The sequence below is a fragment of the Leguminivora glycinivorella genome, chromosome 22 (genome assembly GCF_023078275.1).
Source record: "Leguminivora glycinivorella isolate SPB_JAAS2020 chromosome 22, LegGlyc_1.1, whole genome shotgun sequence".
Lineage (NCBI taxonomy): Eukaryota > Metazoa > Arthropoda > Insecta > Lepidoptera > Tortricidae > Leguminivora > Leguminivora glycinivorella.
The window spans coordinates 607,999-635,623 of record NC_062992.1 but is presented as its reverse complement, the minus strand read 5'-3'; the positions used below and the strand labels follow the sequence as shown (position 1 = coordinate 635,623).

The 27,625-nt window shown below is 37.5% G+C and overlaps 2 protein-coding genes and 1 long non-coding RNA gene across 5 annotated transcripts in view; 2 read left to right on the top strand and 1 right to left on the bottom strand.

Annotated features, from left to right (window-relative positions):
- The window catches only part of LOC125237680 (serine/arginine repetitive matrix protein 1), a 125,862-nt gene extending 118,923 nt beyond the window's left edge, over window positions 1-6,939 (bottom strand). For all 3 annotated transcript variants that reach the window (XM_048144823.1, XM_048144822.1, XM_048144824.1), the window contains exon 1: window positions 6,819-6,939. The gene's annotated coding sequence lies outside the window, so the exon portion shown is untranslated. The remainder of the gene's footprint in view (window positions 1-6,818) is intronic.
- A 12,896-nt stretch (window positions 6,940-19,835) lies between these two features.
- On the top strand, window positions 19,836-21,168 carry LOC125237921. Its single transcript, XR_007178391.1, has 3 exons — window positions 19,836-20,211; window positions 20,557-20,592; window positions 21,122-21,168. It is a non-coding gene; the product is annotated as an uncharacterized LOC125237921 (long non-coding RNA).
- A 3-nt stretch (window positions 21,169-21,171) lies between these two features.
- Window positions 21,172-26,333, top strand: LOC125238055. The gene is made up of 2 exons (XM_048145344.1): window positions 21,172-21,280; window positions 25,865-26,333. Exons 1-2 carry the CDS (start codon window positions 21,172-21,174, stop codon window positions 26,125-26,127), a joined length of 372 nt encoding a protein of 123 aa, XP_048001301.1. The 3' UTR covers window positions 26,128-26,333.
- The last annotated feature ends 1,292 nt before the right edge of the window (window positions 26,334-27,625 follow it).

Genomic DNA, 27,625 nt, shown 5'->3' with positions numbered 1-27,625 from the left:
TAATCTTCCAATATAGTAAGAAAAAAATCTTGTTTATGTTTTAATATAGCCTTTTTTTGACTGCCGTAATTAAGTACACGACTTTATATGAGTGTATCTTATTCCGGTATACTTATATAAAGTATATTATAATATATAAACTCATAAAATAAGCTACAGAGACCCGGATATTATGTTTTTAAACTTTCTTAGCTAAAAATCTTTATAACGCATATTGGTTTGTCCGTCAGTCAGCCTGTCCGTCTACGATATAGCTCAATAATCATTAGTACTAGAAAGCTAAAATTTACATGAGGACAATACATAATAGGATAGACATATATAAATATAAAATAGTACCTATTTAAACCGATTTCATAAAACATGGCTAAGAAGAACACTCTCGATTAATTCAGCTCTTTCAAACGAAAAAAACTAATCAAAATCGGTTCATCTATTCGAAAGCGATGCCTTAGACAGACAGACAGTGAAACTTATAACACCCTGTCGTTATATCATATAATCGTTATACCGTAAAATATCATATTTCCCTTCCCATTCCAGCTCACCAAAATATTGCCAATTATAAAAAATACACTCTGTATAAGCATTTATCAAAACGATATGTGCATTATATATTTATGTAAACAATATTTTTAATTCGTTTCTTTACATTATGCTTCAACAAAGTGGACTTTAAAGATATCCCGTAATAATGTACAACGACTCCCGGAATTAAAGCCATACCAAAATTATATCCCGGAATAATGGGCAAACAAAGGGTTTAGTAAAACAACGGTAATTTCTATAAATTAGAAGTTACGATGCAAAATAGTGTCTTAAATCAATCGTAGAAGACTTATCCTCAAAATAAAATAGTTAACACCACTAGAAACCTCGCATTTTTGTTTCAATCCTCACTTAAAGTAGGAAACGTCTTAAGTTCCCGTAATATGGTACAGTTACCTTAATCAAGCTGGTGGCGTCGTGGTGTACGTCAGCGATCGGTGGGAGTGCGTAGTAAAAGAGCCTGATTTCGCTGAGGCCAATTGTCTGTGCGTAACCTTAAATAAACAAGTTACTCTATACGCTATATACCGTTCTCCCTCTTTCACTAACATTGACCCATTCTTGGACTTTCTAGAAAATAACCTCAAGAACAATGGTAATGGTAATTGTAAGATAGTTGTAGGAGACATTAATATCAATATATGCCCTGATAGTAAACAGGATTACAGCGCTCGCTACCTATGCTTGCTGGCAGAACTTAACTTGTCCCCTACGGTCACCAAGCCAACGAGAAAGGATACATGTCTTGATCATATTAATATCACCTCTAAATATTATTCTGAATCTTTAATATGTAAATCGGATATCACAGACCATGATCTTATTCTGGCTGGGGTACATTTAAATCAACCGAAACATAAAAAACCTACACGTATCATGAAGAAAATTAACTATCAAGCAATAGAAGAGGATCTGAAAAAATTGACTGGTCAACTGTTACTTCTAAAAAACTGGTGAATGAAGCTGTCGATGAGTTTGATGCTATATTATCTGGTATTTTGGAATCACACTCAGAAACTATAACTGTTAGTCGATCTAAATTTACAATCCAGCCCTGGATGACTCCGGGCCTTCTACGTTGCTCTAGACACCGAGACCGACTGCACGCCAAAACAAGACGAAATCCTAATGATCTCACTGCAAGGGCTATATACACTCGCTACAGAAATTTTTACGTTAATTTATTGCGAAAAGTCAAAACTTCATATGAATCCAACATTTTAAATCAAAATAAAAATAATACAAAAAGACTTTGGAAAAGTATAAGAAACATCACTTACAACAATAAACGTAAAGTAAAATGTATTGACCTTCTTAAAATAAAAAATACTGAACATGAATCACTAGATGGCTGCAATGAATACTTCACTAATGTAGGCCCAAGCCTAGCCAAAAAAATTCTCTCTGAAATAAACTCGAGCCAAATAGATCTTGCTAACGGTATTAGGTTGAATAATAGTCTATCTGATTCTTTTTTCATGAATCCAACTGATGAGGCAGAAATTGGAAACATTATTTTAAAACTTAAACCTGACAGTGCTCCGGGTCTTGATGGACTAACTAATTCACTCCTGAAAAAAATCAAAAACCATATTGTTCAACCTCTCACATACATATGTAACTTGAGTCTTACAGAGGGCACATTTCCCGACTCATGGAAAAAAGCTGCTGTCACTCCGGTGTACAAAAGTGGGGACAAAAATAATTTTGGCAACTACAGACCCATTTCGCTTCTAGGATCGCTCTCTAAAGTCTTGGAAAGAGTGGTAAACAAGCGCGTGGTAAATTTCTTTGAAAAACATAATTTATTTAGTCAAAAACAATTTGGTTTCAGGAGTGGGAAATCCACCGAAGCCGCTATAACAGAACTAACAGATAAAGTCGCTGAGCATTTAGATCAAGGAAAGGCCTGTGTCGGAGTGTTCCTTGACCTAGCCAAGGCCTTCGACACAGTGTCGATCCCTATCCTGATTAGGAAATTGGAGTTATCCGGGATACGAGGAACTCCTTTAAAATGGATGCATAGCTACCTGTCGGGTCGCACGCAGTGTGTAAGGGTTAATGAACAAGTCAGTAAGCTCAGACAAATAACTTTTGGTGTGCCCCAAGGCAGTATACTTGGACCAACTTTGTTTCTGATTTACATTAACGATTTGACTTCATTAAAACTGACCAATGCAGACATTGTGTGCTACGCAGACGACACGGCAATCGTATTTCATGGGGCCTCGTGGGACGACGTAATCACCTCTGCCGAAAGTGGTCTAGTCACAGTGACAAAATGGCTTCAAAGCAACCTATTGACTCTGAATGCAGACAAAACAAAATATTTATGTTTTCACAAAACAGCTACTTCAGCTCCGCAATCCCCAAGTGTCTTAAAAATTCACTCATGCATTAATTATTCGTCATGTAGCTGTCAAACTATAGCGCGAGCCTCGTCTCTAAAATACTTAGGCGTTATCCTAGATGAGAAACTCAATTTTACAGACCATATTCGTACTACGGCGAACCGTATCAGAAAACTGATATACATTTTTAAAAATCTCCGGGATGTCATGGATAAGACTCTGCTCAAATCTACTTACATTGCCCTAGCTCAATCCATTATTACCTATTGCATATCAGTGTGGGGTAGCGCAGCTAGTACATATCTAATACTTCTAGAGAGAGCCCAGCGTTCATTACTAAAGGTAATTTTTTCAAAACCGAGAAGATTCTCAACACAATGCTTGCATACAGAAAGTGAGGTCCTTACTGTGCGCCAACTGTTTATATTGCGTAGCTCGACCATAGCACACAAATATGTACTTAATATGCCAAATTATGAACAACTACTGGAAAAGCGCATTTTTACTTTCCCGTTACCTGAACTTAAGACTCACTTTGCAAAAAGATTCGGCTTATACAAACACTTATCGATATATAAAATAGTTAATAAAAATTGTGATATTAAAACTTCATCAATAAGGGAAGCCCAAATTAAAGTTAAAATATGGTTAAGCACTTTGAACTATGGTGAAACAGAAAAAATATTAACGTTATAACACACACACATATGGGCGCGCGCACACACACACACACACACACACACACACACACACACACACACACACACACACACACACACACACACACACACACACACACACACACACACACACACACACACAAACACACACATACACACATTACACACACACATTCTTACTTTTAAAGTAACTTATACCCATCCTTCTAAAGGTTCCTCTCCCTGTCCTATCTAGTTTTGTTAAACATCCTTATTATTAGTATAGTAATAGACATAAAATTTGTAGCATAGTATACTTACTTACTGTCTCTGTAGTAGACTTAGTATTGCTTACATTAAGTTAATTTACATAACTAAGTTAATTTAGTTTTCTTTAGCGCATAATCATTTTAATTGGCAATTCAGGAAAAGTGACATCCTGCGATTCAGGCATAGCCTTGTGCAGGTGTTACAGGCAACATCTACATTTTAAATAAGTATTTAGCAGTGTTTAACTATAAGTAATACCTACTGTAACATATGTCTAATCTAATCATAAGTTTCACTGTATCAATAAACTATTTTCATTTTCATTTTTCATTTTCATTTCGATCGGCGTATAGCGTCAACGATTATCATTTTGGCTAGGTCGGCAGCAATCACTTTCTTCGGACAGAAGCCAACCTTTCCTTCGAAAACCACGTCATCGGTCGTGGCAAGTAACACCGCAAGCCCAAACAAATTAATGCGCCTAACTGTGAGCTCAGTTGCCACTGTGGCTCTTCTTATTATCCTGGTACTTTCTTCCCCTCACGGCTACTATTGTGTCATCGGCATAACAAATGGTGATCATGCGGAGAAGTTGGACTACTCTGATAGCCAAGTCAAAGCCGATGCTCCAGAGCAGGCGCCCAGTACCGACCCCTGTGGAAAACTGTGGGTAGGTTATGATTATTATGAATATGCATGTGGGTAAGAAGAAGAATAAAGAAGTCAGTCTTGATTTGAGCACGTAGTCTCATTGACCTGTCCCTATACGTTTATATGGCGCAGCCGGTAGGAACACCACACTCCATTCGTCTTTCTAGGCATCTTCCTCCTGATTCATTGAGCAGTACTCTATCTGCAAGGTAATGCCCTATGGTGAATGATGATCTTCAAATAGAAAGGCGCATCGTGGAAGCAATGCGCCTATTTTATTATCATGTCAAGAGATACTGCGATAGCTCCCTGCCTTTTCTCTGCTACCAGACCGCTGTATTTATGCAGCGCATCAATTGCGTCTATCGCTTCTCCCAGAACCCGATCTCTGATGTTTGGGCACGTGTCTTTCAAAATGCGTGCACAGCAGTAGATGAGACTTACGATGATGCGCTCAACATCGTGCCAGTTTCATCTAGGAGGGCAATGGGACGGTTTCCTAAGGGACAGTCAGCTGGACTACCCTTTTTTCGAAAGACACAGTCTGCCCACCTTCCAACGAGAATATATATCCTCTCGGAGGCAGTCGTCAATGTGGCCACGTAATCTACTTCCAAGATGTTTAAAGAGCCAAGGCACACCGTCCGGCCCTAGAGTGGCCCTCATTTTAAATACTGACCTCATTATCTCGACATCTGTTACCAAGGAGACATCAAGGAGAGGAACCAACTCTTCCACTGGGGCAGCCATTGCAGGCATTACATGCACAAGTACAACTCACATTGTGAATCATGATATGTGCTTTGTTGTTTTACAAGACTGTGATTGTAGGTACTTATTTATTTATTCTTTATTGCACATAAAAAAGTACAAAATGGTGTACATAATGCCTTAAGGCATTCTCTACCAGTCAAACACTGCAGGCATCGTGACTGAAAATAATAATCAGATATCACTTACTGTACTTCAACTGTTTTGAATAAAAAATAATGGATATTGTTTAAAAAAATACTTTTTTTTGCTTTTGTTTCTACTTAAAGAAAAAAAATTGAATCCTAACGAAATCATAATAGTCGATATACGTTGAATTATTAGTGGTAAACTTGTTTTTTTATTCAAACTCTCTTTATCCTGCCACGTTTTCCCTGCTACCCTGTCTATTCACTTTCTCCTGTATGTCTAAAATTTCAACTCGCTATAAGTTCTACGTTTTTACGACTATTTCGTTCCCTCCTGAAAATTCCGTATCATTGATGCACTCAAAAACATACTTAAATCCAAAAAGGTACAAAAAACCATTTTCATTTTTTTTCATTCACTTTACCCTGACGGTGCCACTTTTTTGAGAACGAACCTTTTTTTTTGTTAGAAATATTGAGTTTATGACTCCAGACATTTTAGTCTAGAGTGAGTAGAGTGTAACACCGCAACTCTACTTATTATTTTATCTGCACCTTCCATGGCTTAAAAGCTTTAAAACAAAAATATACACGTTCTTTAATAACACAAACGTTTATGATATTATTGTTGATGGAGCCATTGAAAAGTTATCTAAAATTATAAGAAATTAAAGTGCTTAATTTTGATTATTTACGATATCGTATCATATTTGGAATAATTATGCGCGTTAAAGTGCCTATAACAAAGGTATACATATGGACATCAAGTTTTATGTAGAGTTGACAAGCCATTAGGTATATGGTATATGTCTATAAGAATATATGTTTTATGTAAGTAGATAATAATAGGTTTACGTAACGTACCTACAGTTCGATATAACTGCTCAGTTTTGTTCTGGCAAGTAATGTTCATTGCGCATTTTCTATGTGACACATGCTAGCAACATTATCTGAACCTCAAGCGTTAATAGTTGAAATCCTCACTACGCTGATACGCTCAGGTTTCATTCGGATTCAATGTACGTCCTCGCCGTAAAAATGCAATTTTTCTTCCCTGTGTCACATTTTACTATTGAATTTACTATAGGCAATATATGTGCACTATGCTATGTCACAACATAGTAGGTATTCTTCTACAAGTATATCATGTTTTACTTATTTTTTATTCAGCCCAGGAACTGCATTGACCTTGTCATTTTGCGAAAATGTCGACTATAACTTATTACGATAAGATCGAGAACCACAACACTTAAAACCTGTTATTAATTCAGTTTTTTCTAGTTAAGATAACTGTCGCTCCTATTTAAATTCAGAGTAAAACATAAATGACAAACTAAAACCAGATTGCATTAGCAATATTAGCAGATCAACCTATTAAAAAATACAAGATAACATAACAGTACGACATTCGCGACAGTTAATTTAAAAAAAACACTCACCTTGAATTTCCCGAACTTTTTTTTCACACACAAACACCGGTAACACTGACACCGCACTATATCGCACAGCACTATTTTGGCGCGAACTGACGGCAAGATGGCGTCCGCACGGCCCGCTCGAGGTCGACTGACTGAATGAGAGAGGCTGGTGCTACTATTTTGCGAGCGTGAAGGAAAACAACTTTTTTAAGGAGACATTTTAATTTGCTTGTAAAAATAAGGCGATCAAAAGCATTTACACTCGGCTACCGTAGAAACAATTGCATTCAAGTCAATTGATTAGAACTGACAATGTTAAAACTTATCTGTCGTATTATCTCACAGGGTGTCCACTTTCTGGAAAGTCAGGGAAAGTCAGGGAAAAGTCAGGGAAGCTCATAGTGGTCATGGAAAGTCAGGGAAAGTCAGGGAAATGATTTGGAGGTCAGGGAAAAATTTGACACCAAGAAAAAAAAAGTATTGAAAAAATAATATGATTTCTTGGGTTGGCCCACATCCATGACAGCAAAGATCTTCCTATAGTCCCATTACGAATTGAACGGAATAAACGTAAACAAACTGCCGTCACTGTCAAAGTAACACGTGCAGCTTAACCAGTTATTAACGATCACTCTATTACATACTTAAAAATCGTGAAGCGATCGAACACAATGACTGTTATATTATGTTATGATCCCATGCAAGTCAATATAGAAATTGGTCCAAAATAGACGATGTCCTCTGTCATATGAGATACTCACAAAACCAATAATTTAATTTTCACCACACCAACTGGTAATGGCTTACTTTGCTATTCGAAAACATATAGCAAAATTGCATTTTATCCACAAGAGTGCAAAGTAATTTCATACAAATTTTAACTTGATGTCTTGAGCTGGCTGGTATAATTTACGTGTAAATGATGATTTTGAATCATAAATATTGATTAGATTGGTAGATTTGATTTAGTTTGATGTTTTACAGTCAGTATTTTGTTCGTGTTGGTGTGGTGAAATTTAATTTATAACCACCTTATTACCACCATCGCATTTGAAGAAGACGGTTTTAATTAGCAATTAAAAATCACTGCCACCTAGTCTCAAAAGTTGCTAAAAAATAATGTTTTAATTTCTCTATCCTTAAACTTAACATCACAGTTGTGTTGAAAACTTTTGGCTAATTTCATGGCGTACAACATACAGACAACAATATATCAATGATTGTACAATTATTGTTTAACATAGGTATAAATATAAATATTAGTACTTTTGGCTCTGGACAAATTTGATCATACAGTAATTAAAATACGAATGAAATGCAATGTATTAGTCTGCTTTAGATATGGCTGCTTGTCTCGGAGGAACATTTTCAGGTACAAACTGAAGGTATTTATCTAACTCAAGCTTTTTCCTGTGTGCCTACTAAAGTAGGCAAAGTGGGTATAATTCAGAATAACATTTGATATTTTCTTTGTTTTTCCAAAAACTTCCTTAAATTTTGGCTAGGATTGATAACATGAGACTATGTCAGCCATTGAAGCTACTTAATCCTATGAATCACAACGAACGCATGAAATAGACATACTAGTATTTTCTTTCAGTCATCTTTTCATATATATTCAGGCGGGCGATGGCTGAAAGATAATACCAGTATGTATATCTCATGCGTTTGTTATGATTAATAGGAATGAATAGCTTGAATGGCTAACATAGTCTCATGTAATCAATCCAAGCCAAAATTTAAGGAAGTTTTTGGAAAAATAAAGAAAATATCAAATGTCATTCTGAATTATACCCACTTTGCCTACTTCAGTAGACACACAGGAAAAAGCTTGGGTTAGATAAATACTTTCAGTTTCTAACATAAAAATGTTCCTCCGAGACAATCAGCGATATCTAAAGCAGATGACAGCCATGCACACTACTACATTGCATTTCATTCGTATTTTAATTACTGTATGATCAAATTCGTCCAGAGCCAAAAGTACTGATATTTATATTTATACTCATGTAAAAAAATAATTGTACGATCATTGATATGTTATTGTCTGCATGTTGTATGCCATGAAATTAGTTTAAAGTTTTCCAATACAACTGTGATGTTAAGTTTAAGGGTAAAGAAATTATGATAGAAAGTTTATTTTATATGTCGGTGTATGAAGAATTTTGTCCAGTACTGTACATCCCAGTGATGGCTAATGAATGAGGGATTGAGGGATATCTTCATGCTCTAGCTGACCTTAATCTGTCCGGCCCAAAATCGTTAATGTGGAAAAATCCAGATATTTTTTTTACATTGCGTGGGTGGGGACCCACATATTCCAAAATGGCGAGGGGGCACCATGTACAACATTCATAAGGTGGTGGTTTTGCTAGGGCGACGTGAAAGGGGGATTCTAGCCCTTGACGAACCACGTTGCGATGCCGAACGACAAAGACAGTTACGTCGCTGTCCAAATTCTAAGTATCTATCCGACAATCCAAAGCGGAGTTCCTCATAAAGCCAATGGTGCAAAACGTCACATGAGGCGCAAATTTGTATGAGTCAAAGGAGCATAGGAGGATAGTAAGCGTGACGATGAGAAAACTTTAAAGCACTTGGAATCTAAAGGCATGTACTTAGTGGCAAAACACCTAAATGGGCATCCTGACGCTGACAACAGAGAAAAAATTTCGCGCTCGCTACGCTCGCGTTTACTATTTCTACATAGGTAATACTTCTTATATTAGTCAATATTTCGCGCTCACTACGCTCGAAATCTCATTTTCATTTCAAGCTTTTGCTTTCCTGACTCTGCCCTGATAGTACCTCGGTACTTCGGTACTCCATTTTGTTTGTTATTTTTTGTACATAATAACTACTATCAGCCCCAGGGACGTATAGAGGGGAAAAATTTTCGCGCTCGCTACGCTCGCGATATTTTTTTCTAGCGCAGATTATCCAAGGGCGCCGAAACTCAAACTCGCTCTACCCTGATAGGAGTGCACGGGCCGGCAACTGGTTTAGCCAAAAATAAATAGTACCAAGTACAGATTTCGTTAAGTTTAGTTTTATAAAACCAGAAATTAAAGTTTAATAGTTAACCTAAAGATAAAAAACGTAGGTATGAAAGTACTAGCTTTTTGCCCGCGGCTTCGCTTCGTTAGAAAGAGACAAAAAGTAGCCTACTCGTATGTCACTATCCATGCCTTCAAATATCTCCACTTAAAAAACCACGTCCATTCGTCGCTTCGTTTTGCCGTGAAAGACGGACAAACTGCTTTTTTTAAGGTTTTTTTTTTCAAAACAAAAAAAAAATTGTTTTGCTACCCTAAGCAAAATTGGTAAAAATGTCATCATAGAATGAAAATTTGGTCAGGGAAATTTTCTAAAATGGTCATGGAAAGTCAGGGAAAAGTCAGGGAATTTTTTTTGGGTTTAGTAGTGGACACCCTGTCTCAGAAATTCAACACATCTTAAAGCAGTCAAAATTCTTCTTTGAAACCATGGACGTTTAAACCTAATAATTATAAGTATTGGCGTGGGCATTAGTTTATACAATACATAAGCGACAATCATTTTATTTTTCTTCAGGTATATCTACACAAGTTTCAGTGAAGGAAAACATCGTGAGTTAACCGGAATAATCCCAATAAGGCCTATTATACCTAGTTGACCCTTCGGGTTGAAAGGTCAGATGTCAGTCGCTTTCGTAAAAAGTAGAGCCTACGCCAAATCTTGGCATTAGTTTGCAGAAAGTGTAGATAGGTACTAAAAGAAGTAGGTATTTTGACCGAAAACTTTATTTTTTTAGCTTGCTATATCTGTGCTAAATCCAATGAATGAAAAGAACATTTTTTTGACGAAAACTTATTAACCTTTACAACTTGTTGGCACATTTTTAATAACACAATTTAATTGGCAACTACATCGCTCAGCCAATGCTGACGTGTTGATAAATTATATCTCTCGTCTAGATCTGCGTAAACGCTTTAAAAAAGTATATCGTAATTAACTTTCAATATCGGCTTTAATACAGAAATATTTTAAGACAGTAAAAATTAAACGGTAATTTTATAAAAACCGGTTAGGTAAGTCTGTACTTGAAATAGGACAGCACTAAGTAAATCAACTTTAGAATATCTATCATATATGCGAAATATTCCACAAACACTAATATTTTTGCCGAATCCGAAGCTTTGACTTGGGACTACCGAAAAGCTTTAAGCTAGGAACATACTACGCGGATGTCCGTCGTAAATCGACCGCGACCGCGACCGATCAGTGTGCACGGAACAAAACATCCAGCGAGCCAGATTTCGATCGGACGTCCATGCGCTCAAGGCCACGTCCACGTCCGTCGATCGATAGTTTGCACGGTTATGTGTATTTCCATTGTCCAGATTCCCGTCCGCGGTCGATTCACGACGGACGTCCGCGTAGTGTGTTCCTAGCTTTAGTTTTGCCAGTTTTTTCGGGTTGCCACGGTAGCAGAAAGTTTCGCCAGTATTTTTTACGAAACACAACTTTCGTTAGAAATATTGTTAATAGATTGTCGAAATCAATACGTTAGGTGGGAAACTGAAAAATATAATCAACGATGGAATAAAATGGAACTAGATTTTATATGGAACTTTGTGGTCACTGGGTCCTTGATATTAACTACTTCTTTTCCGATATAGAACCTAAGTAATAAGGAAACGGCGATAGTATTATGGGCGGTATTATCCGTAACGCCCGTTGCTTGTTACATCATAGGGTAGGCTGTTCCTTTACGGTTCTAATCATATTTCTAATTTGGTGGAAATAAATAGGAAGCTTAAATATATCGCAAAAAAAAATTTAAAATATTTGAGTATCGTACAAAATAGTAGAATTATTCAAAGAAAACGTTTGAGAAGTTTCGCTACTAACTAGGTGAAGAAGTAGTTAAATATATAAGTAGTAAAAAAATTCAAATAAAATAGGTGCCTACCTAATTATAGAGTTACATGGACAAATTACAGGGCAGGATTACATTTTCAATTGTTTTATCTTCAATGCATGTTACTGCGTCGAAGTATAGGGAGCAATGAAGAGTTGTAACTCCACACATCAGTAAATGTGGGTTATTTGTATAGGCATAGTTAAGTCACATCTAGCAATAATCACGCGTCAACTAGCGTAAATTATCAGTATTGTTACTTGTCAATAGATGACGCGACGAACGAAAAGTCTAATGCTCACTAATTTTTAGCTAATATTACAAATATTACAATAGTATTAATCAGTAATCTGTTTTCAATTCCTTCTGCTTGTAATATAAGTTGTAAACTGTTCTAATATTATTTTTTTGGCAGACGAGACACAGTTGCCACCTTGTATCGAGTAGTGGTACTGCTAATTCACGCTATTTGACGCGTGATTGTCGCTGGATGTCACTTAACTATGCCTATACAAATAACTCGCATTGACTGATGTATGGAGTTACAACTCATCCCTTAGTTAGTTAGTTAGTTAGTTAGTTTATTTATCTCGTTTATACAAATTTCACACAATTAAAATTTACATTTCAGCTTATATTACTATTCGTATAACGATCGTTACAAAAGAAATAATAAAATTAAAATTACAAATAAAAATGGAAAAAAGTAGTGTGAACAAAAAAAAATATTAAAATGTCATATTGGTAAAAATAAAATAAATACAGGTTTAGTACTACATAGTACAAATCAAAAATAACCAATGTCAATAATACAATATAGAATAATGAATAATGAGAAATAATAAAAAATAAATTACGGAAATGTAAGAGTAAAGTAGTACTATAATTAGTACATATCAATGTCAATATTAAAATTATAATAGAAAATAATTAATGTCTAAGAAAAATCGTCCATAATTTATTTTATTATTTGCATGTATTCTTTTACTGAGTATAGTTCCTTTTCCAACAGAAGGTTCTTCAGTCTTCGTCCATTTCCGTCCGTCCGTTCTTCAGTTAGTCATTCCTCTATGATAGGGAGGAAGCTCAAATCAAAAAGGTAATCACGGTCTCACGGGCTCAATATCTGTCAATATAAGTCTAATAAAACACCGTGAATCATTTATAAAACGGTATTTAGAATTTTTTTTATCGCTTAAACGCGTGAAGGTTGATATTCGTATAGTATAATTTGGTAAGTATACGTAGGTACCAACTGCGTAGTCGCATGTAGCCTTGTACCTACCTACTTCTGAAATGCCCTGTGAGGTAACTTCCTCAACTGAGGGCCAAATACCACGCCCCGGTCAAGGATAACCGTGGGCGGAGGCCGGGACGCCTGTTGCGTGTTCCCTATACAGCTGGAGTCTCGGAAGTCTCCCGGGTAACATTCACTTGGGAAGTGCTTAAACTTATATTTATGCCTAATTATCTTTGACTTTATGTTTGTGTTGTATGTTTATTTGACGACCGGTCTGGCTCAGTCGGTAGTGACCCTGCCTTCTTAGCCGCGGTCCTGGGTTCGAATCCCGGTAAGGGCATTTATGTGTGTGATGAACACAGATATTTGTTCCTCAGTCCTGGATGTTTTCTATGTATATATGTATTTATCTATTTATTTAAGTACATGTATATCGTCGCTTAGCACTCATAGTACAAGCTTTGCTTAGTTTGGGGCTAAGTTGATCTGTGTATAAGGTGTCCCCAATATTTACCTATTTATTTATTTATTTATTTTATGTAAGCCCCCATGTGATGACGACGGTTTAAGAATTTCACCTCCCCCTTTCTTCCCGTGGGTGTTGTAGAAGCCGACTGAGGGATACGGGTTAAAGTGTGGAGTAGGAGAGGGGCTTGCAACCTGTCACTGCAATGTCACAATTCGTTTTCTTTCAACCCCTTGTTTGCCAAAGTTTGAAACATGAAAAGTTTCATTTGCCTACCCCTTTATAGGATACTGGCGTGATTGCATGTATGTATGTTTATTAAAACAGAGTCTAAGTACTTACGTTGATAGTTGACAACGATGTAACGAACACGATTCGTCAGTGCTTATTTTAAGTTCACTCGATTTAGGCAGTTGTACCTTTCCAAAGAAAATGTCTAGATATCAAGTCACCACTGTAAACTCGGAATTAAAACACTCAGATACAATCACGGATTTATTTCACCAACTTCACTTCACAAAATCCAACAACGTAATGCCGTCAATTCAAATGTCAAACTACCTTATATATTAAAATATCAATACCGCCAAAAGAATAAATCTTAATCAATTGAGCTACTGCCAAAAATTAAATATAAATGGCTAACATTCGGCCGTCCTGAATTAATTCCCGTCCCGGGAATATCCTATAATATTTACAATAAAAAATTCACAATGCTGTCTGATCATACAATCAATGTTGTCTTATATTTACATTATAAATTTAAATTTAACTCGTAATTTTAAATAATTACTATTTCCTTTCATAGCCATATTAATTGATCAAAAATCTAGTTCAATATAATGTAATTTATTAATTATTTACTTACTCTTTAATACAACTCAATTAAATATAAATTGCTATTAATATTAATCTATGTATCTATTATCGTTATACAAACATATATTGTATCAAATATGAAATCATTCATTTTATAAATTCCTTATATTAAAATTATAGATATCATTCATCGAATATTGAAGCCTCATACATATCTTCAATATTGCAAAGTTGAAAGGGTACTAGAACCTCATACACATTTCTAGTACCTTAGTTTCGTAAACACATGGAAACCTCCTTCATATTTTCCATGTATTCTCGTCATCACAAATTCAATACTAAAACCTCCTACTTGTTTTAGTATATAAATCAAATATTGTACATGGAAGCCTCCTTCATATCTCCCATATACAATAATAATATTATTCCTACATAATTTGTACTAAAACCTCATACATGTTTTAGTACCTATAATAATCAAATCAATCATATCATTATGCCATTATTAACAATATACTCAATTTTAAATTCCTCAAATCATTCAGACATTTCGGATTCTACCTCAAGGTAATCTTCTCTTTCTTTATTTTCATTGTCACTTTGACTATCAGATCTTTCAAATACTAGCCAGGGATGTATTTTATCCACAGCAAATACGCTTTTAAATGGCCTACTACTCTTCCTAGACAGTGGAGTATCTTCAACTTCATATCTGTCATATCCTAAAACACGAGTAATGCGATATGGACCTCTCAATTTTGGAATCAACTTTTTACTTTGTCCAGTAGACTGTATCTCTCTCTCAATCCTCACTAAATCACCAACTTTATATTCAACATGTTTTCTTTTCCTATCATACCTATCCTTTTGCTTTTTCTGATCAAGTTCAATATGTTCTGTCATTTCTTTTCGGACCGTATCCCTATCTAAACTATCATCATCTAAAGTTACTCCTAATCGCAATAACGCATCAGACATACCAGACAATTGCGTACCAAATAAAGCTTGTGCAGGCGTTTTACCAATCCCTTTATTCATAGTATTGTTCATACCCCATTGTACTTGTGATATGCTATCATCCCATACTCGTTCAGATTTTCCCACGGTGCAAGCCGTCAATGCAGCTAGTAAGGTCCTGTTGTACCTCTCTACCTGTCCATTGGCTCTTGGGGTACAAACAGCATTAAGTATATGCTTTATAAAAATTCCTTAAACTTATGCGACGTGAATGAGGTACCTCTATCTGAAATAACTCGCTTTGGTACTCCGAATGTATGAAAATAGGCGGTCAGTGCTTTAATACTACTAGCCGTTTTCGTATTTTTAACCGGAGTAATGATAATGAATTTTGTAAACGCATCAATTATTAACAAAATGTGAGTGTTTTTATGCTTACTTTTGACAAACGGCCCTAAATGGTCGATGTGGACCGTGTGAAAAGGTTCAGCAACTTTCTCTATAGGATGCAATTGACCAGCCCTTTTAGCAACAGGGACTTTGGCATGAGCGCACTCTAAACATGATTCTACGTACTTCTTAATAAATTTTCGCATTTTGGGAAACCAGTAGGTAGCTTTAATTTTGTCATATGTTTTGTCAAAACTAAAGTGGCCTATATCATCGTGATTGCTTTTCATTAATTGAAATCTTATACCTTTAGGTACAACCCATCGATTGCCGTCACTAGTAATTTTATATAATAAACCCCTTTTGACAACAAAATTCTTAGCTATTTCAATGATATTATTGGTTTCACTATTTTTAAGTAAGCTAACAGTACGTTGAATTTCGGGATCATTTTGTTGTACTGTGGCTATCCAATCCACTGTAATGGTCTTTATTTCAAAAGTTTCTTCATTGACAGGGTTGCGGCTCAATGCATCTACATGAGCCATTGATTTTCCTGGTTTATAGTTTATCGCAAAATCATATTCTTGGATTACATTCCACCACCTCGCGACCCTGGATATAACATCCTTTTTCTCAAATGTAGCCCTCAAAGAATTGCAATCCGTAACAATGGTGAAATGTATACCAAGTAGATATACCCTAAATCGCTGTAAAGACGCTACTACAGCTAAGGTCTCTAGATCGTAAGAAGTAAAATGCATTTCTTCGGGAGAAGTTTGTCTACTGTAATATGCAATAGCTTCAAATGGTTTAGACTTATTTTGCCTTTGTAATAGAATTCCGGCCACTCCAAGTTTCGAGGCATCAGTGTGTAACTCTATTTCATATGATGGATTGAAAAAGGCCAGAATAGGTCTATCCGTTAAGTCACTTTTAAGCCGATTAAATGCATTTTCTTCTTGTTCGCCCCACGTAAATTTACTATCTTTTTTTAAAGCTGAGTTAAGGGCCTCGCAATAATAGAGAAATTTTTCACGAATCGCCGAAAGAAACTGGCTAATCCTATAAATTGCCTAACTCTATGCTGGTCCGTAGGACGAGGAAAATCTTTTACTGCTTGGATCTTTTTCTCACCTGGCCTTATACCATTTTGATCAACTTCAAAGCCCAAATACTCAATTGACTTTTTAAAGAAATTACATTTGTCTAAATTTAATGTCATACCCGCATCGTGGAATAATTGTAATGTTAGTTTTAGTTTGTGCAACCCGTCATTGATATCTCTAGATGGTATGATTATATCATCCATGTATGCAAATGCGTGTTTAAAACGAGCATTGCCTAAAATATTGTTGATTGTTCGTTGAAAATTGGCAGGTGCATTGCTTAAACCAAAGGGCATCCTGTTAAATTGGAAATGCCCATCTGGTGTAATAAAAGCCGTGAGATGTTTAGAAGATTCAGCTAAAGGTATCTGGTAATAGCCAGATGCCAGATCTAATGTAGTATAGTACGAATACCCTGCTAAACCATCTAATTGATCATCTATCCGAGGCAAAGGATAGTGCTCCTTTATTGTTTTCTTATTGAGAGCTCTATAATCAATACACATACGATACCCCCCAGTCTTTTTTCTCACTAATATGATCGGCGATGCATAATTGGAAGTGGACTCGCTAATAATACCTGACTCTTTTAATTCATTAACCATGTCTCTTACCACCTCTCTTTCGGCATACGACAAGCGATATGGACGGTATACAACTGGTGTATTGTCTTTAAGTTGAATATTCATTGATGTAGAGTTACAACAACCTAATTCCTGAGTATTAAATGCAAAACATTTACGATGTTCATTTAGTAACTTGACCAATTTGTCTATATCCTCCTTGTTAAGAGTATTATCTATTTGAATATTAGACAAAGATATCTCATCATTAACGGTAGATGCTGTATTCAAATCAATTCTATTAACAGTATACGCTTGAGCCTCTTTCGCAATATTTGCACGAGTAATAATACTGTCTCGAGTTAGCTCAAAAGACTCAGCTGATAAACCTTTAATCATAACTCGTCCATGCCCATTTGTCACAGATATTAAACCAGGTAATGTTTCATATTCTTTTCCAGGTTGCGTTATCAAACTATACTCTACATATATTAACCCATTGTGAATTGGTTTAGTGTAAAACTCTACCTCGGTGACATTATTTATGATAATAGTGTCTTTCGCAATCAAAGATACAGGTTTATACACCTCATCATTGGTTATATTTGCAAAAGTTAAAGTATTACTTGTTTTATAAGTCTTAATATGATCTAACTCGGTAAACGATTGTCCGATTAACAAAGATGTATTTAAATGACTATCCGGTACTATAAATATCTCCACCATAGCATCAGCTGAATCAATTGTAATATTCGCGTACACTTTACCTAATGTCTGAGTTGCAGAATCTGGATAACCTCTTAAAACAGGTAAATTATCTTTAGACCAGTCACCAAATATATTATTTGCATCAGATAATCTCAAAAGTGTACACTCGCTACCGAAATCTATAAAACAAGATAAACTCGTCTTATCCACATACGCAGTTTTATAAAATTTTCGATCTTTGCTTTTAGATACGTCTACTACGTCTAGTCATGACACAGTTTTCTCATTTTTCGCGTCAACATTCCGTTTGATATTACAATCGGCCGCAACGTGACCAATTCTAGAACAAGTTTCGCATTTCTTTACTGGTTGTTTACATTTAAAATGAGGGTGTCCATCCTCACCACAGTTAAAACATTTAACGATTTTATTATCAGGCTTAGGGCCCCTATTGTTAACTTGCTTGTTATCATTAGTCTGTCGCAAGGTAATTTTTGGTTTAGTACTTTTCTGGCTACGTAAATAAACTAGTAATTTGTCCGGTTCTGTAAATTGAGCTGCTTCAGCACTGGTTCTGACTGCTCTGTCATCGATTCCTAATAAAATACAATCAACTGCATCGGTACCTTTAATACGACACCTATTAAGTAGCAAAACTTTTTCATAAAAGTAATCTTCTAACGAATCTCCATATTTTGCACGTTTTTCGAGCATTTCCGTCAATAATAAACCATAATTTTCTTTGCTAGGGAAAGCCGTTTTTAATTTGACTTGCCATTCCGGCCACGTGTGTTTTAAACTCGTTAAGCCTTGGTACCACTTTTGAGCAACACCGGATAATTTAGGAAGCGCGTAGTGAACAATTTGTCGTTCTGTCCAATTGTAAATACTCGCGGTCTCATTTACTTTGTTCAACCATACGTCAATAGTTTGACTACGATTAGCTGGATCAAATTCAGGCAAAACATTCATTACGGGAAATCTTTCAACGTGATCTGACCTATCTTCTGATCTAACAGCTCTAAATAAATCTTTCAACGTGCCTAATAGTTCATTGTCACAATACCTCGGCTGACTGCGACGGTGCCGGCGCGACTGCGAGCGGCTGCGGCTGCGTCGCGAGCGCGTGCGACTGCGGCGCGAGCGGCTGCGGCGCGAGCGGCTGCGGCGCGAGCGGCTGCGGCTGCGGCGCGGACGCGCGGGGCTCCGGTGTGCATGTGACGAGCTGAGCCGCGTCTGCGACCGGCTGCGGCGCGAACGTGACCTGCTGCGGCGCCTGCTGCTTCTCGTTCCATCCGCGGTGATGCGGCTGCTCCTCCCGAGGCTGCGTCTGGAACGGCTACGCCTGGCGCGGCTGCGCCTTTCTTGTTCTCGGTCGCGGGTCCTGCTTCGTCGGTCTTCCACTTGCGGTGGTGTCATCGCATGCCCTGTCTCAGGATCGTCACGTGGGAGCGGAGGCGTCCGTACAGCTCTCATATCATATTCGTCCATACTGAAATTAAAATGATTGGCACAAGCATAACTGTTTTACTTACTACCTTCTTTTACACGTATCCATGTAGAATATACACTAACTTTTACAATAATAATCATGAAAACTATAATAAGGTATTTATAAAATAATTCAAAGCAATAATTGAACAAAGTATATCATCTATCAGTCATATTTGGGTCAAAAGGTGCCCAATTAATTGTAAATATATTTGTACGCTTCATTAGATATTATAAAACATCATTTTTAACATATTTAATGAGCATAATGTAATAAAGAAATAAAAATTCAAATGTCTGATATAACGGTCATGATTAAAATTTCAAAATTTTATTCATATTGTTTACAAATTATAACTGTTAACGCACCTTCCATGTGTGCGTGAGCGCCGCCGCGCACACATCGACACGACACCCGCGGGCCGGCGGCCGGCGGCAGCCCGCCCCGCCATCACTCACCGATCGTACTCGACGCCGACACCACGATAGCTCGCGCGTCCATAGCAATGTATTTTTTACAAATTATTAAATAGTTGTTAAAATCCAAGTTGTCGTCTTCATCATTTTCCGAAGAACCTGCGCCAACAAGTTCGAGCCGGATGGAATCCACGATCTGAACAAAAGGAGAACAAAGGAATCCATGGGCGCGGTCGAAGTTGAACAAAGGAGTCGACATATTCTTGGATTTCGACACGTCTACACCTGAGTCTACACTATATACAAGATTTCATCGAAATATACCAGGAAAAGGGTAACAGTGGCATTTGTGTAAGTTCGTTCCAATATTTTCTATTCAATTTAACGTAAATGTTCCTCTCTTACAAAGTGTTGTGCTCTTTGCCATAGAAACCACTATCTAAAGGTTTCAATTTCTAAAACTCCCATTTTCAGTGCTATATTTATTTCCCGTATTTCCGTCAACTCCTGCATTTTAGTCAATATTTTCTTTCTTTTACAATCGAAAGTTACCAAATCGATCTTTTCTTTCTAAACTATCACAAAATTAGCTTCAACCTTTTCTGTTCAGAGGTCTAGAGTGCTGTATTGTCCCTCATTTGAGCCAATACAGAATTAAAATTGTAAATTTTGCTAATTTTTATTCGAACATTCCAGAACCGGCGGGGTCAAAGTCCGCTACCGGCCGCCTGTGTACGTGACCGCTCGCTGTGTCAAGTACCTACTTACCTGCACTCGGGCGTGGCTTGTTCGCACGTTTGCTTGACTGTTCTTCTGCCTGCTTAATCACGCTTCGCATTAAATTTAAGTATAGTTCCAATAGTTTTCACTTATTGCAAAGTTTTAATTTCATTTTTTTCGCGTGTTTAACTTTTTTTTTGCAGCTGTAGGGCAGTTTGAGATTGATTTCGTTTTTGTTCACACATTCGAACATCATCTAAAGATAGTTTCAATCATTTCCATTGATATTTCTTGATCAAATAATTAATTTTCTTTCATTTAAACTTCACAATGGAAAATTTAAAATCACTAAAGAAAACTCGAGCCAGTTTTAAAGCAAAGCTGACAGTTTTTAACGATTATTTAAATGCTTTATTGCCTAGCAGTGAGCTTAATAGCATACAAATGCACGAGCTTACCATGCGACATGCAAAAATGTCAGAAATGTATAACGATTTCGATTCCATACAAAACGATATAGAGAGTATGACGGAAATTCCAGATGACGAATACGCAGAGCGGACTTCCTTCGAGAACCGGTACTTCGGCATCATGGCTGCTGCGCAGGACCTGCTCAGCAGGCATGCAGCGCCCGCCGGCCCTGCCTCTGCGGTGCACGACAGCGGATCGGTGACGGGATCAGGTGATGCTGTATTCTCAAGTAAGCCAAACATTAAGCTTCCAACTATCCATCTCCCAACTTTCTCTGGTCGATATCAGGATTGGCTAGAGTACCATGACACTTATAAGTCACTAATACACGATAACACATCCATACCTAAAATTCATAAGTTCCACTATCTAAGGAATTCTTTAAAAGACAGCGCGTCATTAATTATTAAATCATTAGAGTTTTCAACTGAGAATTATGATGTTGCTTGGGATTTGTTGTGCGAGCGTTTCAATAACAATCGTATTTTAGTAAATAACCATATTCAAGCTTTGTTCAGTATAAAGCCAGTGACTCAAGAGTCTTCTAAAGCCTTGCGTAGTATGATAGACTGGGTAAATAAGAACTTGAGAGCCTTAAAAACATTAAAATTACCTACTGAACACTGGGATATTTTAATCATCCATATGATGTCTAGTAAGCTTGACTCAGTCTCAATGCGCGATTGGGAAACCGAACGTAACAAAATTGTAGGTATTCCCACGTATAGTGACTTTATAACTTTCTTAAAGGGTCGTGCTGACCTGCTTGAAACCATGGAGGAGGCTCAAACGCAATCTAAGGTTCCTCGCAGGCACAGTGACGTCACGCACAACCGCCCAAGAACATTTATTGCAAATGATTCACACAAACAAAAACAACATAAATGTCCTGTATGCACCAACTATCACACAATATACCAATGTCCAAAGTTCAAAGCGTTACCTATAGAATCTCGCATTGATAAAATTAAACAGTTGAATCTGTGTACTAATTGTCTTCGTGCAGGGCATGACGAACAACGCTGTCGACTTAGTTCATGTCGTTTATGTACCAAACGTCACAACACTATGTTACACATTGACACTCAATCTACAGAGCCTCTGGCTAGCACTTCTAACGCACATGTGCAGGACCTATCTAAACCTGTACAAGACAATATCACACTAAACTCTATACACCGCAGCCGGAGCCGTAGCCAAACACTTCTTTCCACTGCTATAATCAATATTCAAGACCACACTGGTCAAACACACAAGGTCCGTGTTCTATTGGATAACGGATCCACTATTTCATTCATCACAGAATCATTACGAAACCAATTAGGGTTACCCAGTTATCCCGCATTCACCTCAGTAAAATTACTAGAGGACAAATCATCAACGTCTACACAAAGATGTGACGTCACTATATCATCACTATACGATCGCAGTTATACAACCGATGTTGACTGCTTTGTACTATCTCGGATCACCGATGTCATACACACTGACCATATCAATCGCAATTCATTCGAAATTCCCTCTCACATCCACCTCGCGGACCCCTCATTTGCTGATCCGTCAGAGGTGCAGATGCTGCTGAGCGCCGACTTATTTTGGGATGTACTTATCATGAACAAGATATCCCTCGGCAAAAATCGACCATTATTAGTTGAATCACGACTAGGTTGGCTAGTAGTTAAATTACCAAACAATAACAAAACTAAACAAAATACAGTCCACTGTCATTTCTCTAACGCTGAGTTAGATCACAAACTAAACTATTTTTTTGATAACGACGGTTTCTCTACCATTGAAAAGGTTTCCACTAAAGCTAAATCTGATAGCGAATGTGAACGAATCTTTACCAGCACCACCACACGACACTCGGACGGCAAGTTCATAGTCACAGTACCACTTAAAGAATCCCCCGAGGTATTAGGTAACTCTAAAGAACAGGCTTTGACCAGATTCCATTCATTAGAGCGCAAGTTTAAACGGGAACCGGAATTCAAAGATCAATATACTAAATTTATCAATGAATACATACAATTAGGTCATATGTCAGAGAATACGACCCCCGACAATGATGATTTTTCATACTTTCTCCCACATCATGCAATTTTGAGAGAAAGTCTCACTACGAAATTGAGATCTGTCTTTGACGGATCAGCTGTCACGAGCTCAGGAAAGTCATACAATGACATTCAGCACATAGGCCCGGTTGTTCAAGACGATTTGTTAAGTATCCTTATTAGATTCAGGCAACATAGATTTGTTGCAACTTCCGATGTAGCCAAAATGTATAGGCAAATTTATGTAAGAGAAGATCAACGAAGTTTGCAGCAAATTCTATGGCGGCCTGATCCGACACAACAAATTAAACAGTACAAACTAAATACAGTTACATACGGCACGGCCTCGGCTCCCTGGCTTGCGACAAGAACACTCAAACAGATAGGTATAGAGTGCAAGGACGAACTTGCACGCGAAACTATTTTGCATGACTTTTACGTTGATGACTACATCACTGGTCATGATGATGAACAAACATTAATACATACATGTCAAAATGTCATTCATGAGCTAGAACCTGCTCATTTTCATTTACGTAAATGGCGGTCTAACAAACCATCCATTCTGACACAGATCACAAATGAAAACAACAATGATGATGAGTTGCTAAATCTTAATGATGATGATTATGCCAAAACTTTAGGCCTACTCTGGGCTTGCAAACGAGACACATTACTGTTTTCATTGCCAAACATTACACAACAAGCTAAAACAAAACGCACAATTTTGTCCACTATAGCACAAGTGTTTGACCCTCTGGGCTTAATAAACCCTTGCATGTTACAGGCAAAACTCATTCTCCAATCTCTCTGGTCTCAGAATATTCCATGGGACTCTCAATTGCCAGCCGAAATTGAGTCACAATGGGACCAGTTTGTCAAATATTTGCCAGATATATCTCAAATTGAAATTCCTCGTAGAGCATTGTGCGACGATTACGTGAATGTTCAATTGCATGCGTTCAGTGACGCATCTATGAAAGCTTACGCTGCCTGCGTATATTTACGCACTGTGTCAAATAGCGGTGATGTAAGTGTACATCTACTCGTTGCAAAAGGCAAACTGGCCCCACTGAGGCAGCGGCTAAGTATTCCAAAATTGGAATTGTGTGGCAGTCTATTAGCTACACAATTAATGAAAAAGGTTGTCAATTCTTTACGCCTAAAAGTAGATTCACTATATTTTCACTGTGACTCAACCATTGTGCTTGGTTGGTTAAAAACGTGCAAAAAGCAACTCAAACAGTTTGTACACAATAGAGTTAATGAAATCACCAACACTTTTGACCCATCAGCATGGCACTATGTTCCCACAGATATGAACCCTGCTGACATAGGGTCTAGAGGTCTAAATGCTTCACAACTCAAAGATTCAACTTTATGGTGGCAAGGCCCTCATTTCCTACACCAAAGGGACATTCAATGGCCCTTGCAGCCACTAAGTGTGGACATTTCTGATTTGCCTGAAATTAAATCTCATTGTCATGTTTCAGCAGCAGCTGTAGATGTACGTGAAAGCGATTTCACTGAAAAGTTTTCAAACTTTGGCAAAATGCGACGCATCATAGCTTACATGTACAGATTCATATATAATTGTCAAAATGCAAACAAACACGTTGGTCCATTAAGCATCTCAGAATTAAGATTAGCGTTGATTTTCTTATGTAAAAAGGTACAATCAGAAATGTTCAATAAACAAATTTCATTGCTCATTAAGGGCACACTCACACCAAAAGATAAACTAATCAAATTAAATCCATTTATTGACCAGAATAATCTTATCAGAGTTGGAGGTCGTCTATCCAACTCTAACTATGATTATGATACAAAACATCCTATCTTGCTACATGCATCTCACTATATAACTAAAACATTAGTTCGATACTATCACATTGTATACTTACATGCAGGACCCCAATTGCTATTATCTACGTTACGTCATAAGTTCTGGATAATAAGCGGTCGCAACCTTTGCCGGAAGACAACACATGAGTGCTTAACTTGTCTTCGTTTCTCAGGTCGTACATACCAGCCTATCATGAGCCCTCTTCCTGCGCAGAGGTTGCACGCTGATCACCCTTTCACACACACAGCCACAGATTATGCCGGTCCTATCCTGATATCGAACAGAAAAGGTCGTGGCGCTATACTAATAAAGGCGTACATAGTTGTGTTTGTATGCCTGGCAGTGAGAGCAGTACACCTCGAGCTCGTCACCGATCTGACGTCTCAAGGTTTCATTGCCGCTTTAAATCGATTTATTGCCCGCAGAGGTAAGCCGGCAATATTATTTTCCGATAATGGTACTCAGTACGTAGGATCATGTAATGAACTAGCCAAATTTTTAAAGGAAAATAGTAAAGACATAACTACCTACTCTGCACAAAACGAAATCAAATTCAGATTCGCCCCAGCTTATAGTCCAAATTTTAATGGGCTCGTGGAAGGGTCAGTCAAGTCCTTGAAACATCACTTAAAACGTACTCTATCTATGACTAATTTAGATTACGAACATATGAATTCAACCTTGATTCAAATTGAGGGCATACTTAACTCTCGACCTCTCACTCCTCTTTCTTCAGATCCTTCCGATCTCATTCCTCTATGTCCAGCACATTTTCTAATTGGACGAACGATCACAATGCCACCTGCACCCCAGGTGGAAGAAACACGACCGCTTACAACGCTCTCCAGATACATGAGAGTGCAACAGCTCAAGGCTCATTTTTGGAAAAGATATTCAAAGGAATACATTTCAGAGCTCCAGTCCCGCAGCAAGTGGCGCACTCAGGGTGCGCATCCACAGCTGGGCGAGATGGTCGTCGTCAAGGATGACCGCCTCCCACCAAACCGATGGCTGCTCGGACGAGTCACAGCCGTCCACCCGGGCAGCGACGGCATCAACCGCGTCGCTGACGTCCTCACCACTACGGGGACCCTGCGCAGGGCCTACAATCGCCTCTGCCCACTTCCATCGACGTTGGATCAGGCAGCTCCTGACCCAAGGGGGGCAGCCTGTTAACGCACCTTCCATGTGTGCGTGAGCGCCGCCGCGCACACATCGACACGACACCCGCGGGCCGGCGGCCGGCGGCAGCCCGCCCCGCCATCACTCACCGATCGTACTCGACGCCGACACCACGATAGCTCGCGCGTCCATAGCAATGTATTTTTTACAAATTATTAAATAGTTGTTAAAATCCAAGTTGTCGTCTTCATCATTTTCCGAAGAACCTGCGCCAACAATAACCGTAAACGTAAAGTCTGTTCTTAATAGAAGTATTAAGCTAATTTTACCTTCACAACGAATCGAAATATCCTAAACCAGACCTATATTCTTACTCAAAGTTCAAAATAACGTCAAGAAAGCCAAATAAAGTAAATTGGTTTTTCAAATTTCAATTACCTGTGGGTCTTTTGGACTCGATTCCAGCTTCTGAGATGTAAACTCGGAATTAAAACACTCAGATACAATCACGGATTTATTTCACCAACTTCACTTCACAAAATCCAACAACGTAATGCCGTCAATTCAAATGTCAAACTACCTTATATATTAAAATATCAATACCGCCAAAAGAATAAATCTTAATCAATTGAGCTACTGCCAAAAATTAAATATAAATGGCTAACACCACACAACGACAAAAATGTTCCAACACATTATAGTTTTCCTGAAATCCAAGAGAAAATTAGTATTGATAACAGCTTCTGCCTACATCTGCAAATAAATTAAGATAAGACTCCATAGCTGATAAGCTTTTGAACCCGACTGTAGACTTCCCCACCCTCGGCGGAACCCACTCCCTATTAAGCCAACATTGTACCAGGGTCGCTTGTGCCAAGCATCGGTATAAAATAAGGACTAGCAAGCTAAATATCGTGTGTGGGCAAATGAGGAATTGGTAACAGGGTACGGCAAAGAATGTATTCTATTCCAAGCATTGTTTCAAAAAGTTGCAGAATATATAAAGAATATTCCCTAAAAATTCCTAGGATTACTGAAAATTTTTCATAAGAAAATTTGCAAGCAAGGTTCCATTAAGAACATTTCTGGTTATTAGGTTTTAGTTGGACTTATGGATTGTAGAATGTTCTTGCTCGTAAGTGGTGACGATTATACCTCTATTATTATGTATTAGTTTAAGGCGTTTACAATTTTAAGTGTCATACTCAAATGAAAAATATTAAGCAGAATGAAAAGTATTTCGAAAACTCTTTTTGTCACATTATTGATTTGGGGCCTAGCGCGACAACACTTCATCTTCGACTAGGCTTTTAGTTTCTATTGCTTCAAATCAAACACATTTTACATCACACACAATACAATACAATACTCTTTATTGCACACCTCCATCGATCTAATATGACCGCAGTGACATTTTTGCATCGATCTAAACTACCACACCTCACATAGTTTACACATTATTATTATTTATTTATTAATAACAAGAAGTACGACATAATGACTATGCTATGCTCCACAAAACACTTGTGTATTTTTTATAGTTATCACAAAT